This window comes from Vigna unguiculata, chromosome 9 (assembly GCF_004118075.2).
Source record: "Vigna unguiculata cultivar IT97K-499-35 chromosome 9, ASM411807v1, whole genome shotgun sequence".
Taxonomy (NCBI): domain Eukaryota; kingdom Viridiplantae; phylum Streptophyta; class Magnoliopsida; order Fabales; family Fabaceae; genus Vigna; species Vigna unguiculata.
The window spans coordinates 37,426,036-37,444,248 of NC_040287.1; the positions used below are offsets into that span (position 1 = coordinate 37,426,036).

At 32.9% G+C, this 18,213-nt stretch overlaps 2 protein-coding genes and 1 non-coding gene across 4 annotated transcripts; 2 read left to right on the forward strand and 1 right to left on the reverse strand.

Annotated features, from left to right (window-relative positions):
• The first annotated feature begins 5,090 nt into the window (after window positions 1-5,090).
• Window positions 5,091-9,064, forward strand: LOC114163999 (probable xyloglucan glycosyltransferase 5). The gene is made up of 5 exons (XM_028048448.1): window positions 5,091-6,308; window positions 6,788-7,096; window positions 7,188-7,478; window positions 7,672-7,785; window positions 7,913-9,064. The coding sequence occupies exons 1-5, from the start codon at window positions 5,583-5,585 to the stop codon at window positions 8,555-8,557; spliced, it is 2,085 nt and encodes a 694-aa protein (XP_027904249.1). The 5' UTR covers window positions 5,091-5,582; the 3' UTR covers window positions 8,558-9,064.
• Window positions 9,065-9,582: 518 nt separating this feature from the next.
• On the reverse strand, window positions 9,583-13,533 carry LOC114196271 (probable cyclic nucleotide-gated ion channel 14). Of its 2 annotated transcripts, none has more exons than XM_028086865.1 (7): window positions 12,940-13,533; window positions 12,290-12,845; window positions 11,851-12,063; window positions 11,457-11,758; window positions 11,238-11,349; window positions 10,728-10,964; window positions 9,583-10,603 (listed from the first exon to the last, which is right to left on the reverse strand). In XM_028086865.1, exons 1-7 carry the CDS (start codon window positions 12,966-12,968, stop codon window positions 9,890-9,892), a joined length of 2,163 nt encoding a protein of 720 aa, XP_027942666.1. In that variant the 5' UTR covers window positions 12,969-13,533; the 3' UTR covers window positions 9,583-9,889. The 2 variants fall into 2 exon arrangements, with proteins under 2 accessions (XP_027942666.1, XP_027942667.1); XM_028086866.1 differs by having other exon boundaries at window positions 12,290-12,864; window positions 12,940-13,531.
• Window positions 13,534-14,810: 1,277 nt separating this feature from the next.
• LOC114164903 lies at window positions 14,811-14,928 on the forward strand. The gene has a single exon (XR_003599638.1). It is a non-coding gene; the product is annotated as a U5 spliceosomal RNA (small nuclear RNA).
• The last annotated feature ends 3,285 nt before the right edge of the window (window positions 14,929-18,213 follow it).

Below are 18,213 nucleotides of genomic sequence, written 5' to 3' on the forward strand. Positions count from 1 at the left end.
ATCACACTACACTTACAAAACCTATCATACAGTTTTTTTTTTTTTCTTTTAACCATCTTCAAGCAACCTAAAATACCTTTCGCTGCTCTTAAAGTAACATCTATATCAACTCTAGAGAATAAATGTATCCTTTAACTCTTTTATGCTTTGTTAGAAAGGGAGGAGGTGGAAAGAGAAGGAAATGATGAAAAAGAAAGTGGAAAATGAAATTGTTTGAAGGTAAAAAAGGTAAGTTTGTGTTTGTTTCTAACTATTTAATGTAGCATATGATGATGAAAATGTAAATGAATGTTGTGTTTGTATCGATTTATTTACAAGAATTTGTAAAGATGAATTTGGAAAAATGAACTAGAAAAGTCAAAAGTTAAAAATTCAAGTCTCCCACGTTCATTATAAATGAAAAAGTGGAGCACTATATAATGATAAAAACCCATAAATCTATAATTTTAAGTTTTGGGTCGAAAGTGATATCAATTCTATGCAATTATTTTGTCTTTATATTTATTTATTTCTTTACTATTTCACAGTATTTTTTTTGCCTTGTTCATTATGTTTGTCGTACTTTTCAATTTAAAATAATTTAACAACGTCAAGTTATTACTTAATTTTATTTAAATTAATTTTCAAAATCTTATTTCATCTTAATTTTTAAAAATCGTATTTTAATTTAATATAATTTTATCAATATTGATTTTTTCAGTTTAAACAATAAGTTACTTTATTATAACATAATTTATACTATTTACATGTTAAATTAATTTATATATAAGAGTAAAATGTTAATATTACCTTTTTTATTAATTAAATTATTATTTTTAATCTATCAAATCCATTATATAACTCATTGATTTTGATAAAAAAAAATCATTTTTCTTGAAATCTCAGCATCTTTCCTTTAGTCCAAATAAATCTACTTTTGCTTAAAAAATTAAACAATTTTCAACGAATAAAAAAAAGGCAATATTTATAGTAATTAATACTTTATAAATAAAATATTATTTTTTGAATATTTATGGTACTAAATACTCCAATAGATTATAATTGGTCAGACAAGGCTAATTAATGAAAACAACAATTGATTGATAATTAGGAGACAAAGGCACGATAATGACTAACGAGACAAATTAAATGACCAGTTTTTAAGAGAAAGAATCCCTAAATTTGTCCAAAGTTAGCTCAAAACTTATTTTTGAAAATTTAATTTATGATAAATTTTTAATAATTAATTATAATTTTAACGTCTCTTAAGGATTTTAGTAATGTTTTCTTAATGAGTTGAAAGAAAGGAAAGTAGGGGGGATTTTTTTTTAACTTACTTATTTAATTCAAAGTTTGAAAGGGATAGAAGAGAGAGTGATACTTGTTTTAAAGCCCCTCCCACTTATATTTCTGTCTCCCTTCTAACAATTTTTTAATTTTTAAAATATATGAATTAAACTATTTTAAAATTATTTGAACTTTTATTCATTTTCACTAATATTATAAATTTTCTTTCGCATATCTACGAACATTTGTTTTAATATGGATCTTTATATATTGATATCTTCTAAAAGAATGTGTATCTCTTAATTTTTTTCTTTCTACAATCAAATATTCTTCTGTCTTCTCTTTAATGTTCATTCTTTACTTAAAACACTTTGTAACTGATTTTAATCGGTGAAATCTGACACAATAACTAAATTAAACCCTTGACTTTATATTAAAAAAATAACATCTACCAAAAAAATGTTATTCCTTATTTTATAAGTTGAATTTATAAGTTAAATCCATGTGAGACTCACTGATTCTTTAGAGCTTTGGGATGCAACATTGCTTGAATTCTTATGTAGTTATATATACTACAACACCACAATGAAATTTCGTCAAGAGTTTCATGGAATTACGTCTAGCTCATACCACATCCATATTTCTCACACCAAATCCACATGTCATCTCAAAGCATCATAATTCCATGTCAATACTCAATCAACCACTCAATTCATGATTTATTTCATACCAAGCACATCAATATCACATAAAACATACATAGTCACAAGTCCATACTTTTAAGAATAATTAAATCAATCCACATGTAAAATCACAAAGATAAAACAAATCTGCCTCATTCTCGCTCAAATTAGAAGCCATAGCTCAAGCGACAGAGTGTTCTCGTTTAAACTAGGCATTCTCGCTTGAGCGAGAGCTCAAATAGTGAGCACTGCAGGTTCTGCAAGTTCTCGCTTGAGTGAGATTACTCCTCACTCAAAACAAAAGCTCACCGCCTGAGCGATAACTCGAGTATAAACTATAAGTGAGTTTTTGCTACTCTCGCATAGGCGCGAGAGTTACTCGCTTAGGCGACAATAGCAGGTTTCCCCACTGTTCACACATGCAAGCCAGATCCAAACAATACCATGTTAAATTATATATTAATTTAATATTTGGTTCATGTAATTTAAAGAATAACTTTAATGTAAAGATTCTAATGTGATGATTATTAGAATATAAGTTATTAAAGTTATGGGGATTATTTTAGACTTATTAAATTAATTCCCTCACTTCTCACTTCATAGGGGTATTATAGTATTTTATTAAAGTTTTAAAATACTAGAAGAAAAGAATGATAGTTGCTCCTGAAAAGCGGTAGAGTTTTGACGTTTCAAGAGAATGTAAAGAAATGTGACTTTGACAGGAGAAGACTCTGTACTTGGTAATTCTATATCATCAACAAGCCATTAAAGAGAAGTAAGAGAAGGGAAAACATTGATTAAGAGAACTTTGCAATGGATCTAGGTAAGTTCTTAAGCTCTTCTAATAATATAATTGTGAGAATCATAATTCCTAAACGTTCCTCTTCTATAATAGAGTAGTTTCTTATATTGATTAGAAAATGGAAACTACATAGATTATATATTTTTACATACCAAGCAACATCCAGTTTATTTTCCATACAAACACATACCTCAAACATACATCTCAATCATGAAAGGGAACCAAAACACACAATATACTTTAAAAACATGAACAAATCTAGCTTCCCTTACCTCGAAACTGAAAACTGACTCAAGGAACCGTTAGTGGAGGAGCACCAGGACCTAAAGCAGTTTAAGGAGTTGAAAACAGACACAGGAAGACGAAAAAAAAAATGAGACCTTGACAATGGTCACGTTAAACTAGAGTTTAGGAACATAAACAAACATAAAAAGATAAAGATTTAGTTTAACTTACATGAAGGAAAAACATTCTGCTAGTTCGAAAGAGGAAGAAGCGTATGTCCCAATAGAGATTTTTGTTTGAGTAGGGAGAGAAAGGAAATGAACTGCTTTGAAAAAGTGAGACAAGAAAGGAAGTAAGTGGTTGGAAGGGGGTTTAGGAGGTAACAAGTGGGTGACCCTGGAAGAAGGCTAGGTCCATAACGTTTAACACAGAAAGTGGATCTTAAATTTAGAGATAATATATCTTGGTAATTAATCTAACAATAATATTGTAATTTTTGTCAAAATAAAATTGTAATTAAACTATTTTGGCTACATGTAATATTCATTTATATTGTATACTTTTACAATGAAACCACACATGGCATATATACACTGATAGATACAGTGTCATTCTGAGGTTATTTATTCAACAACTACTACCAGATATAAAAGGGTCGGTGTTCACTTCAGTCATATGATAGTAAGATAAGATAATATATGATACCACAAAAATAAACAAAAACGTGAACATGAAACTTTATCTCACTTGGTAATAATCTTTCATTGATCATATATCTAGTTGCTCCATGCATCAAATTAATTTTATCCACACATATTCTAATTAGCAATTACTAACCTGTGTATTTGGTGTAAATGCCCACTGCAATAAATACTTTTCAATTGTTTGTTTGTGCTATTCTGGTTGCCCTTTATTACTCTAGTTGAATTTGCATTAATTAATTATGTTCTTTTGGTGACAACTAAATACTAGTAACTATATTGCGACATATCCACTGATTTGCTTCTATGTTTAAAATCTACTTTTTAAATATGATACTAGATTTATATATTAAAGTTATTTTAGCAAAATTTATTCTTAATTAATCTTGTCTTATCACTTGTTATCAGACTATTATCAAATTATTTATTAATATTTAATTTTATATTCAATATATATATTTCTTAATGTGAAGGAGATGTATTAAAATTTCACATCGACTAAAAATAAAATGATTTCGTATTTATAAATGTAAATTTCAACTCATGGAATTGAACTGATCTCTCTTAACACAAAATTTGTCTTTAATTTGACAATGCTTATCCTACAATTTTGGGTAACATGGGGTTCTCTTGTGGGACCAGAGTTTATGTGAGGTTTTTTTTTGTTTCTTTTTCTAGTTTTTACCCTTGTTTGTGTTCTGTCTCCTGGTAATGTAAAGGAATATTCTTGAAGAAGCTTCCATTAGATAATGTTTTGGTTTTTACAGAATGCAAATTAACCCCTCTTGGCCTCTAATAATCCAAGTCAAGGCATCTTTTGTAAGCAATAATTAAAAGTAAAAGGTTTAAACATTGATGATGGCTTGGCGTATGTCATTTGCAAAGTTTGCTTTGATCTCCATGGTCCTTTTAATAGTCACCGTTCCCTTTTTAGCCTTTCACACGCATCTCATCCCCACCTTTGGTTATTGGCATTATTGCTATTGTTACCTTTATCATAGTTGTTCTTTTATCATTCAAATATTTTAAATAAAGATTGTTATTCTGGTAGCCACACTCATAAATCACACTGCACCTGGAATCTTCAATCTTATCTTCCAACTATTCCATCTGTTGTGTAACTTTTTTTTTAATCATTTTTATGTTAAAATTTAATATGCTCTAAACTGTTACTTTTACTCTGAGACAAAGTCTTATGATTGTTATCTTATCTTCTGTTCCAGTCAAATTACTCAACTATGTTTCCTTCATGTGGAATTTCTCAGTCAAGTTTAATTTTGCCTTAGCTTAGGGGATTCCGTGAACATTATGTAACCACTGAGAACAGTGAATAAACTGAATCAACTGTTTAAATAAATGCTAAAAAAAAAGTTTTGCATTGCTATAATTCTTTTACTATTCTCAAACATGATTGAAAGGTGTTTGTAGAAAGGAAAACTTCTGTTATTCTTTTGTATTCTTTTTTCTTTGGAGTCAAAGTGGATGGGAACGGTAAGTGAATTTAGTGAGGGAAACCAACTTGGAAGTTAGCGTCTTAGTCTTACAGCTGCTGATACCTTCCCTCATAATGTGACTTTCCCATGTTAGGTGCCTTCTAGATATTCTTGGAAGTACAAAAGAGCCTCACTCAATTCACGTTCTAGGCTTTTATGTGTTGCATTTTGTTAAATGCTGAGCCTTCAAGAGGGTTCCATCGAATCTAGGGCAGTGTTTTACATGAGTTTCCAGATCTGAGTCTTTTCTCTTTAGTCTTTACAATGGTGTGTGCTAGAAAATATTGATGAGGTTGGTGTCTTGAGTCCTTGCTCTGAGTGTATCTACACACACACACACACACATACTAGCATACTTGTGGTGTTCAGTGTGTGAAGTGTGAATCTGTGTCCAATTCACCATTGTGTGAAAATGGCTCCGAGGCTGGATTTTTCCAATTGGTGGACGAAGGATACACAGAAGGGAACACCGGTAGTGGTGAAAATGGAGAACCCCGCTTTCTCTGTTGTGGAGATCAATGGTGCAGATGCTGCATTCAGGCCAGTTGAGAAAAGCCGTGGCAAGAATGCTAAGCAAGTCACATGGGTCTTGCTTCTCAGGGCTCACCGTGCTGTTGGCTGTGTCACATGGTTTGCCACCGTGCTTTGGGCGTTGCTGGGGGCCATTAAGAAGAGGTTGATTCATGGACAGGGTGTGGCTATGGAGAGTGAGAGTGACAAGTTGGAAAAAGGCAAGTTGCTGTTTCGAGTCATTAGAGTGTTCCTAGTGACATCCTTGGCAGTTCTGGCCTTTGAGGTTGTTGCTTACCTTCAAGGTTGGCATTTTGGGAACCCCACTTTGCACATTCCTCGTACTTCTGATTTCGAAGGATTGCTCCACTTGGCTTATGTTGCTTGGTTGACGTTTCGTGCTGAGTACATTGCTCCTCCTATACAGGCACTTTCCAAATTTTGTGTTGTTTTGTTTCTTATACAGTCTGTGGACCGCATGGTCCTTTGCCTGGGGTGCTTTTGGATCAAATACAGGAAGGTCAAGCCAAAGATTAATGGGGATCCGTTCAAGAGTGATGATGTTGAAGGATCTGCAAGCAATTATCCCATGGTTCTGGTTCAAATTCCAATGTGCAATGAGAGGGAGGTAGGAATTGCAACAAATTTCGGCATTCCCTTTGTGCCAACTCAAGTTATTTTTTCAGTAATAAGCTTGCACCGAATTCAATATATTCGTTTCAGCTTGTATTTATCTAAGCGAAGAATAGATTTCGCAAATGTCATAATAAAATAGAACCTAGTAATAGAATGTTCGGATTACCTTTTTTTGCAATGCTTATGAATTGTATGAATGCACCTTAAAAAAAGAAAGGAAAGTAGGAGGGAAGTAAATTTATAATCTGGGATCCAGACATCTTGTTCCATCTAGGTTGATACTTAACATTGTAATCATTATTTTTGGTTTCTGAAATAGACACCACCTTAGTAATTAAGAAGGGAGAAGCAGTTTTCTCATGATGTTGTGTTGTGTTTAGTAATTTTTTAACTCCCATAATGAATGGCAACGTATAAGTACACTTGATAGACAGATAATTTTCTTACTTTGCATGTACTGATTTGATGCAGGTGTATGATCAATCCATTTCTGCAGTCTGTGGCATTGATTGGCCAAGGGATCGTTTACTGATTCAAGTACTTGACGATTCTGATGATGAGAGCATACAGTGGTTAATCAAGGAAGAGGTTTCTAAATGGAGCCAGAAGGGGATCAATATAATCTATAGGCATCGCTTAATAAGGACTGGATACAAAGCTGGAAATCTTAACTCTGCAATGAGCTGTGACTATGTGAAAGACTACGAGTTTGTTGCTATTTTTGATGCAGACTTTCAACCAAATCCTGATTTTCTTAAGCGAACTGTGCCACATTTCAAGGTTGAGTGAAGAACTTCTAACATATTCAGAAAAATTATTGGGAAGCATGTTTAACGTATTTTTATATCTTGCAAATGCTTTTTTATTACAGGACAATCCCGAACTAGGTTTGGTCCAAGCTAGATGGTCTTTTGTGAACAAGGATGAGAATTTATTGACGCGCCTCCAAAACATAAACTTATGCTTTCATTTTGAGGTAGAACAGCAGGTGAATGGGGTATTTCTCAGTTTTTTTGGTTTCAATGGAACTGCTGGTGTTTGGAGAATCAAGGCACTAGAAGAGTCCGGGGGCTGGCTAGAGAGGACAACTGTAGAAGATATGGACATTGCTGTCCGAGCTCATCTCAATGGTTGGAAATTTATCTTCCTAAATGATGTAAAGGTGATCATAGATGACAACCTTTTCCATCCATATCTCCTTTCTTTTGGAAGTGGATAACGCACTTGTAGAGTAGTATTCTTGTATATGCATGATATGATTAGTTATGTCACCTTTCTGAATTGTAAGTAACTTGAATGTTCACCAGAAGTTCCTGGAGTACTATAGTGAATTTCTTAAATCTGTAAATTTTCAGGTATCATGTGAAGTTCCAGAGTCATATGAAGCTTACAGGAAGCAGCAACACCGCTGGCATTCAGGTCCTATGCAACTTTTTAGGTTGTGTCTTCCGGCAATTTTGAAATCTAAGGTATATCTGATACTCATGTTGAAGTAATAATTAGAGTAGTGATGAAGAAAAGCATATTCTGATAACTTAGAACTCTGGCTTATAATATGCACTGCCTAAAAAACTTAAAAATGCTCTATAACTGCAGGTGTCTGCATGGAAGAAAGCAAACTTAATCCTGCTATTTTTTCTGTTGAGGAAACTGATCCTTCCCTTTTACTCCTTCACCTTATTTTGCATAATTCTTCCTCTAACCATGTTTGTACCAGAGGCAGAGCTTCCTTTGTGGGTGATCTGCTATGTGCCTGTGTTTATGTCACTTCTTAACATTCTTCCTGCTCCAAAATCTTTTCCTTTCATTGTTCCCTACCTCCTTTTCGAAAACACCATGTCCGTCACCAAATTCAATGCAATGGTATCTGGGCTCTTCCAATTAGGAAGCTCTTACGAATGGGTTGTGACAAAGAAAGCTGGCAGGTCCTCAGAGTCCGATTTACTAGCGGCTGCAGAAAGGGAAGCCAAGTCAATAGAACAACAAAAGATTCATAGAGGAGCTTCCGACAGTGACCTTATGGAGTCACAAAAGCTTTTGGAGCACAAAGAAGCAGCTCCAACAACTGTTAAGAAAACTAATAAGATATATAAGAAAGAGCTGACTTTGGCATTCCTCCTTCTCACAGCTTCTATCAGGAGTCTGTTATCTGCACAAGGAGTTCACTTCTACTTCCTGCTTTTCCAAGGGGTGACCTTCCTCCTTGTGGGGCTTGATTTGATTGGAGAGCAGATGAGCTAGTTTTCATTCGAAACAGCATAAACGATGAATGAAAAACACCTTTTACTGGTTTATCAGCCAAGTTGCAGTCCAGCAAAAAAAATGAACAAAGAAGTATAGTTAAATCCTTTCTTTCGTTTCTTTCCAAAAATTCACAGTACAGGTGTACGTATATCGAAGGCATAATTGATTGCAAGTACCAAAGCAAGGTTCCTCAGTTATCCAACTCTATATCCATTTTGCATTCACACGATTCATCACAAGTATTCCTTATATGGCACTACTCACATTGTACTCTTACAGGTATTGAATTCTTGTTTACTGGTATAGGAAGTGTATAAAATCTTCAGTTTTCTTCATTGTGTTATTGGGAATGGGAGTTCTCATTCCAAATGTCTGGATGTAGTGCATCTAGCTTGACATATGTCGAATCATAGGTGCCTTCATGGTAAATAGAGTGTGTAAAACAGGACATCTTTCTGTACATTCATTGTTATCTAATTTAAACAATATATTTTATTCTTCCAACTCTTCCCTCCTCCCTATGCTCTCTGTTCCTTGGCAATTTTCTTGTGTTATAATTGCATGGCTATAATCGAGTAAATGAAATTGTGTCGGCAGGCAAATAGTGGAAACAAAGCTTAAGTGGTTTAATCATTTTCTGCTGTGGTCCCTCCAATAGATTCGTGTTCTTAAAACTGATTTCTAAAATGTGAGATTAACATCACTGGGCCAAAATGTTGATGGCACTGAATCTGTTGACACCACAGCCTATCCACCTGCCATTAGCAAGCAAGTACAAAATAGGCCCATTTCTTTGGATGGATATGTCGGTCATAATATTCAACACCCCATATAATTTTTTGTCTTGCCTATCTCAACTGTGAAATTCTTTTAATCTGAATATAACATGAAGAAACTTAATGACACAATACTTTAAGCCTTCACAGTAGTAAAAAGACATTGTATGTTTAAATTACAATGACCAGAACAAGTAAAAAAATATACAAGCAAGAACAATGGTGCAGTGCAATACAAGTGATATGTCAGGTAACTGTAATATACAAGATAAAAATCGTTTTTTGTGAACATGTACCAAACTTCAAACACACAAGAGCATCTTCTTGCTAGAAGTTGATGCGTATGGACATCAACTATGTTGACTGCGTTAGGATCACTCATCATAAAGCAAGTTCGACATCAAAAGTTCAGGCTAATAGAAAACCTGAAAGCTTCTCCATCAACAAACAAATAATGCACACGTATTGTAGGTTTGGACCCGAATCATTTGTGTGAGAAACAGTGACTTCAACTCTTGAAGATGGTCATGGAACTGTAGATTGCAGTGCTGATCTAATCATCATCAGGCTCTACTGAAAAGTCTGGTTCTTCAGGCTTTTGCAACTTGGGCAGCTCTACATCCTTCATCTTCTGAACTCCTCTCCTTGTGTTTGCAGCAAACCTTGAAGCCAGAATAGTGACACCTAGGTTTTGTTTTACTTGTGCAGTGTTTGAAGTCACTGCACTGTGCTCTTCTTCATTATGTTGATCGTGATTGAAGGACTCGCATTCCCTCAAGCTAAGGCTCTTCGCAAACATTCTCTTCTTGAACCGGCGCCAAGCAGCCTGAATGAAGCATGTTGCCCATGTCCTCCAATGGTGAGAGTAGAAACGGAAAGTGTGCTGTAACTTCTTGCTGTGGAGACGTCTGAACTGATTGGCCACGAATTTAAGATCTTCCGCTCTTAGTGCAAATGCTTCAACTTCTACAAGGGCTTTAACAGTTCTTGTAGAAGAAGGCAAGTTGAGAGTGGATTTTGGAAGCAACGCCCAAGCAAGTAGCTCTTCTCCACAGAAATCACCAGGCCTCAAGGTAATGGAGTTGAAGAAACCAGTTCTGCCTCCATTTGTGGTTGAACTTTCAAGTCTTCCTCTGATGATAAAGAGCATCTCTGTAACCGGATCTCCTTCTCTGACTATGTACGTGCCTTGAGTACTCAAGGATGATACCAATCTCTCGCATATTGCATCAAGTAGCTGAGCATCCATTTGTGAGAAAAAAGGAACCTGAAATTGGTGAAAAAGAAGCCATTACATTACGTATATATATACATAGCATGATTTTACGTGAGTCCTTATGCATGGACGAGTTAAACTATTGAACATTTCTACATGCTGAAAGAAAACTTACACGTCGAACAAGGTCCAAGCAAAGGTGGCGTTGGATATCTCTACGTAGGTCAATAGGGAGGCCACGTAGGATTGTTTCTTCATCAACCCCGCGAGTTGCAAGCCACTTGTATTGAACAAATCTTCGGACACGCTCTCTCAGATTTTGTGGGAGCTGACGGTGGCTCATCCACTCTTCAGTGTCACGTCGCTTGAGCCTCCATTCTTCAAGCCTCACAGTAATAGATTGCAAATAGGTCTGCACTGAATTCAGCATTCTTTGGTGTTCATATAAATTTAGGATGCTTAGGCTATAGGAAACAGTTTTCTTTAATCTAACTTGTTTGATGATGATATTAACTCTTTCTGAAATGAGAATGAAAAAGATGACAAACCATTGCAAACTGTTTCAGAGTTTTTGTTGAAGACAAAAAGAATTCATATGTAATGGTTTAAGTAAAAGGGTAAAAAGTGTGCTGGGTGGTACTTAATTTTGAAAGTAGAGCTTCATGGATCTGAAGATTCTAATTACCTGCATGTTACCAATTAAGTGGGCAAACAAAACCAGACCCAGAATAGCCATGAGTATTGCAAATGCAGTTTCCCCAATGAATGTGCTTGTGGTCAAACCCTGGCCATAGGAGCTGAAAAAACAGAAAGGAAGAGATTAATCATATGTGAACAGTGAAGACAGACATGTGATGTGCAGTTTAATTTATGTCAAATATTGATCTATAGCTTGGAACCAAACCTTAAGTTCTGCAAGCCCCACCAGAGACAATAGAGATACTTCTCTATAAACACGGAGGAGATAACATTATTTTCCACTGCACTTGCAAAAATTCCATAGTTGAAATTGGTGGTATTTTCAGGATTGCAGTTACCAAACACAGAAGTACTGTTTACCCACTTCATGCGATCATCCTGGTTTAAAGTACTGCAATCTAAGTACTTAAGAGCACATTTTACAGGGAGGCTTTCATTTCTGCATTCAGATTTCCAGCAAGTAGCATGCCTTTCAATTGATAACAGATACCATGATGCCCCCAACACCTACAAAAAGGGAGTTATAATTAGTTTTTTGGTAACAATTAACTTGTAGTAATTATGAAAGACAATTTGTGATTGAAGAAAACATAACATACATGACTAGCAAGCATGTAAAGTAAAAGATTGTAAGCAGCCCCAGCCCATGCTGTCTTTGTAACTACACCAGTGGCTTTAATAATCTGAGAACTCAATGGGAAAATCAAATATAATCTGGGGACATATTGAAGCAGAACAATGAGTACAAGTGCATTGTTGGTGTGATCAGCATGGGAGCTTCTGATTGCTGGCATGATAAACCAAATCACAATCTACCAACAAAGAAAAGACATGCCATTTAACATCACTTCCAGGGACAAATATACAAATCCAGAGAAACAAAACAATACCAAAGGAGAACGAAGAAAAAGGTTGAATTCAGGTTAATACAAAAACTTACTTGATGTCTATTCGATGTGGGACTATTCACTAACTATTTCTGCTGTTTTATGCATTAAACACAACATGAGAGTACTAAAGCAGAAGCATATGTGATACCTGGGGAAGAGGTAGTGTAGCAACCAGATCTAGGAAGAACTCTGATCTCAAATATCGCCTTGCAATAAGCCTAGGATCCATAACAAGCTCACCCCTTCCAAACACCCTAGAACTCGGTGATACATAGGCTGTTCTGAACTTGATGGCCATGTTGAGCAGATAGAAAACATCAGCAAATGTTCGGAAACATGTCACAACAATTCCTATATTCAAATCAGTAGCCATACACGAAGATTTCCCATCATTTGCCACTGAGGGAAGGTAGAAAAATAGTGGATCAACAAACAGTGCCAGAATGCAGGAAAACAGGAATGCCCGGTTCCACTCCAAAATTACATCACTCCCTGGATCAAGAATTTTCTTCTTCCATGGCTCATGGTTTTCTGGGAAAACCTTGAACTTTGCAAGCGAGGGAATTTTGATGCTCATTCTGTTCTTGTCACCAATACTCATTTTGCATTCTGGATAGACTGTGAATGCCTTCTCATGGTGTTTGTGAGAGTCTAGCTTTTCCCAAGGAAGTTCAAGACTCTGTTTACCATCATCACTGGAGAACCTGTGAGTTTTCAAAACCACTAATCAAAGTTGTAACAAAGGATATGAACTGAATGAAAAAGAATAATAGAAAAGGACCACGGTTTTGAACTCACCTCACTAGCTTCTCATATCTCTGCTCCATTGTTATGCTTATGATTAAATTTTACAGTCAAAAGCACACAGAGATACTGTTTCTACTGAGGAATTCATTGCTTTGAATTGCAAGTTGCAACATGGCAATGAAGAAAAACACACTGCATGCTTCTTCTCTGATCAATGAAACAAGTCTCGTTCTTCATATGCAAATGCAACCAAAATAAGATTTTGAAGAAAAAAGACAAGTTGGGTAAAGGAGGGGATCAATGACAAGCTCTGATTCAATCCAAAGCTTAAAGATACGGTTTTGGATTTGGACAAAAAGGGTTTGACTTGAATGCTTCCGTGGACAACGGAAGAGTAACCACCAAAACGGCCTGCCATTAACACAGCTCACAATGGACAAGCGTAAACGTGGGAAGTGGGAACCATGACAAAACTATATATATACATATACCAAATATACACCAACTTGCATTTTCACGTTTTAATATTGATATTGTGAACTGATTTATGTGTTTAATATAATTTTTAAGAGATGAACATGTTTTTTTATGAAGTTTAATGGTTCTTTTCTGAGTAAAGAAGAAATAGGAAGAAGCAGGCCAAAATAATGTATATGAACTTGTGGCCTGCACTCATGAGGTGGACGTTGACGTTTTATAAGAAGCAACCATTAAATAGTTGACAAAATTAGCATATATAATTAACAAATATAACATTTTTTAAAGATTGATGTGATTCAGATATAACTAACATATGTAGTAAAATAATCAAATATTGATGAGAAGGTTATGAATATTAAAGATTTTTCATTAGCTTTAGCTAAACCTCAATCAACGGCACCAGTGTGATGAGCACAAATATAATATCAAAGCTTGATTAACACTATAGAATGAATCCTGCAGAAACTTGTTATAGAAACAGAGGAAAACCCAACGAGTTGACTCCAAGTCTTTGATTTGTAGTTTCTGTTTTTTGGGAGTTCTTATTTCAATTTTGCACCTCTTAACATGTGCAGTGATTGGTGTGGTGATGTAGAAAGTTCTTCACTTTTTGGATCTATAGAGTCAAGCCATCATTATCTAAATGGAAAGAGAAAATATCTTTTGTTGATGCGTTTTATCCTCAACACTTTTATCAGTAATTGTGGATCTTATTGGAGAAGTGTTTAATTGTGACAAAATGAATGTAGATGTCATGTTACACATTGATAATGGGAGCTGATGCATATTCACAAGCAGATGTATTGAATTGTCAGAAATACAGATATAAAGAAATGAAAAACAATGTAAACTACAAAACTGGTAATTTAAAAAAAAAAATCTATTTTTTTTAAATTTAATATAAAACAATTTAAAACAAATAGAAAATACTCTCAATTCATCAATAATAACTAGTACACTTACATGTGAAACATTATTAACATCAATAATAATCAGTGGCACAAGTCAATGCAGGAATGGAGGAAAAGGAGAATATGGCAGCTTATGTAGGCTTATGAAATCCTTAGAGAAAGAACACTAAAACAGAAAGGTGAGAAAAATCTCTTCAACAAATAAACTCTATGTTTTTCCTCTTCTATTAAGATACTTTTGCACAGATATGCAATACATTCTTTCTATCTTTTTCTCTCTATGGTTCTTCCTTTTTCACAAGTTCAGTTCAGTTAAACTGTGGTCTAGGTTAGATTGAGATATTGAAGAAAGTTAAAGGAAAGGCAGAAAAATTATTTTAAAGATGAAGTATTCCAGTATACAAATGACCAAGTTGAAGCAGTGTGTTTATGACAGAGTGTTTTTCTAAGAAAGCCCAAATCAGAAACGTTTGAAGTTGAACTTAAATTTTATGCTATAAAATGGAACAAAATGCTATGTTGAAATCACGGAGCTGTGTGATAAGTACATAGCGAACTATTCTTTCGCCTTTTACTAAAGAATACCGTGTACTTGTCACAATAAGCGGCATACGCCAATTTTTGGGAGAGGGACCTCACTAGAGGGCCCTGCTATTTAGTGAATAATTTTATTGTTATTGTTTAAAGGTTTTTGTTTGTCTCCTTAGTTTCATAATGTTAATAAATGACTCATCTAAATCATTGTTTGTTTATTGTTAGCAGTAATAATTTATAAAATTTCAAATTGTTTTAAGGTTTTTGTTTGTCTTCTTAGTTTCATAATGTTAATAAATGACTGATCTAAATCATTGTTTGTTTATTGTTAACAGTAATAATTTATAAAATTTCAACAAAATTTGAATAACAGAAAACTGTGCAATATGGCCCATACCAGTTAGAGGCATCAAATGGGAACCATAAATGCAAACCCTAAACAGTAATAAGGCACAAACTAGTTATCTGAATTAATGAGTGATTAAAGGAAAACTTTTATTTATGTTATGGACAAAAATATCACATAATTTTTATTTTTTGGTGTATCTCTCTGGTAACTCCTGAGTCCAGGTAATGCAAATTATAATAAAAGATATTGCAAAAAGATGCAGGAGCAAATCTCCTTGTGTGTGAAGTTCAGTTAAACTCCGGTCTAGGTTCTTCTATCTCTACTTTGAGATTTTGAGATATTAAAGAAATTAAAAGCGAAGACAGTGAAATTACTTTAAAGATGAAGTATTCCTGTGTATACAAATCACGAAATTGAAGAATTGTGGTTATGACTAAGTGTTGCCTAGCAAAGCCCACATCACAGAATTTTGAAGTTGAACTTAACTTTTATGCTATAAATTGGAGCTACATTCTTCTGACTAGGTACGGAGCCGTGTGTTAAGTACATAGCGAACTAATTTCTCTGTATCAAATGCATCAGAGTCATTCCACGAAGTTAATATAAATTCATTAACAATAGTGTACTTACTTCCATCATACATCATATATATGAAACGAAATGGTTATACTTCAGAGAAAAAACATGCATTATGTGTATTGTAGATAAACAGGTTGAGAAATGTTCAAAAAATTTCAGGTTCTTTCTTTTTTTATTTGTAAATATTAAATTTTAGAAAAGGAAGGCAAAATTATCAAGGAATTTTTAACCTTCTTCTTATGACTTCCAAAAAAGAGAAAGGAATTTATTTCCAATATCTCTCCCAATAATACCTGAACACAGGTTACAAACATGGATTCGATTAACGGCTTTTGTAGCCTTTCACACCACGAGAGGGGAGGGTGGAGTACCAGTTATTGGGATGAATGTAGAACAGCAAAAAGAGACTCTGAAAACAAAAGGAAAATGACATTTTAAATGACTTTGGGTTGAAGAGAAGAAACCTAAAATAAAAGATAATCAGACAAAGAAGTAGAGAGAAGAAAGCAGGAACAATTGCTGAAAGAGTGAGTCTGGACTTAGACACATGACAGATACTGTTGTGGTGTTCGCTACTTGTTGAAAGCCCACACCGTTCAATACCGAAAACGAAAATCAATTATATGTTATATAAATAGAAAAAGCTTGGAATGTCGAGGGCATGGAGCCGTGTGATAAATTGCCTTTTACTAAAGAATACTGCTAGTCTAAAGTTTTGAAGTATTCCTGTTTACAAATTGTTTTAAGGAAAATTAATTTTGACAAACAAAATTTTAACAAGGTTTCTAATTTTTTATTTTTAAATTAAAATAAAATAATAAAATAATATTTTTTTACCTAAATAGGAAAGTATGTCAAAACTTTGTCAAAAATATTTGTTAACATATCATAGCCCTTGTTTTAATGTAGTTGGTTATACTGTTATACTGTTTCATGTATCTTTGGTATTTGTGTATATGAAGATCATGATTTATATGAAATAATAATAGTAACTTGTATTTTTATCTGTTTTAAAATGATTTAGTTCAAGTTATGAATTCAAATTTAATTTTAAACAAAATAGTTAATATATAAAAATATATATAATGAACTTTTTAGTAAAAGAAATACAAAAATAAAAATATGAAGAGTAGAAATTATATAAAACTAGACAGCAGAAAAATGTAAATAGAATATTTTATAAAAATACAAAGTTAAACAAAAGATAAAAATATAAAGGTTAAACAATTCAAAAGTTAAACAAAAGATAAAAATATAAATGTTAAACAATACAAAAGTGTAAATAGAAAATCTAGATAGAATATATCTAATGAAAATATAAAGGTTAAATAATAAACCTAAAAATATAAAAGGTTATGTTTAGTGGAATTGTCATATTTTAACCGTAAATCTAAACGAAGAATATATGTTATAAAAATATAAAGGTTAAATAATAAATCTAAAACTACAAAAGGTTATGTTTAGTGAAATTGTCATATTTTAACTTCATTTTTTATTTCAAATTCTTATTATCAGCGTCGAGGTATAGTTAATGATAGTTAATTTTATTATATTTATGTTAAAATATAACATAATTAGTTTATTAATTAGAATAATATAAATTCATATAATATTTATTTAAAGACAAAAATATTTTTTTTTGTCTTTTATGCTTAAATGTTTCTTTAAAGAAAATGTTCATCATGCAAAATTTGTGAAGATCCAAGTATAAATATAATATTTCTCTTAAAAGTTTAGATTCATTCATCAGTTATTAAACTAATTTTTTTATATTACTTGTGTTTATAATCAATTATTTTAGATATTAAAATAATGTTCATTTGTTTATTTAATACATGAGATTTTGTTAAATTAATAGAAATATTGTAACAGATTCTTAAGAAGTTAGAGAGAAAAAATTTAATTAAATTATAAATTAAATTTTAGATATTTAACACTTTATTAATGATAGTTGATATAACCAGTTATTTACTTTTGTTATTCTCGTTTGTTGTTCTTTATGTTAATTTAAGATTTTTTTACGTGTAATTATTTTTTAATATTTTAACAACATAAAAATAGAAGAGAAACGATTGAAAAGGAAGTAAATGGTTATCACAACATTAAAATTATGTAAATATTTAATTTCTTTTACACCAAATAAATTATCAATTAATCTTTGTATAATATTTATCGACATTTTTTATTCTTTAAATAAAGTAGAACTGTATTAATAATTATTTGAGATCAAAATTTAAAATTCATTTAATGTGTCACACTAATCTATGGACGTTTGTAAAATTCAATATTTATTAATTATTTTTAATCAATATTCTTATTTCAAGGGTTAGATAGACACTTTTAAATATACATATTATGTGTTGGAGAAGGTTTCAAAATATTTAATGTTTCAAAAGTATTTAATCATTTAATCTATAACTTTATTTATAAAAGTACTAATAATGTTTCTAAAATCAACGGGGAATGGCCCAC

Bases quoted from the DNA above. Each gene is read 5' to 3' on its own strand.
- LOC114163999 (XM_028048448.1), top strand. From the start codon at position 5,583: ATGGCTCCGAGGCTGGATTTTTCCAATTGGTGGACGAAGGATACACAG. The intron at 6,309-6,787 runs GTAGGAATTGCA...GATTTGATGCAG, and splicing joins CAATGTGCAATGAGAGGGAG to GTGTATGATCAATCCATTTC. The intron at 7,097-7,187 runs GTTGAGTGAAGA...TTTTTATTACAG, and splicing joins GAACTGTGCCACATTTCAAG to GACAATCCCGAACTAGGTTT.
- LOC114196271 (XM_028086865.1), bottom strand. From the start codon at position 12,968: ATGGAGCAGAGATATGAGAAGCTAGTGAG. The intron at 10,965-11,237 runs GTAATTAGAATC...AATTCAGTGCAG, and splicing joins ACTTAATTGGTAACATGCAG to ACCTATTTGCAATCTATTAC. The intron at 10,604-10,727 runs GTAAGTTTTCTT...CACCAATTTCAG, and splicing joins GCTTGGACCTTGTTCGACGT to GTTCCTTTTTTCTCACAAAT.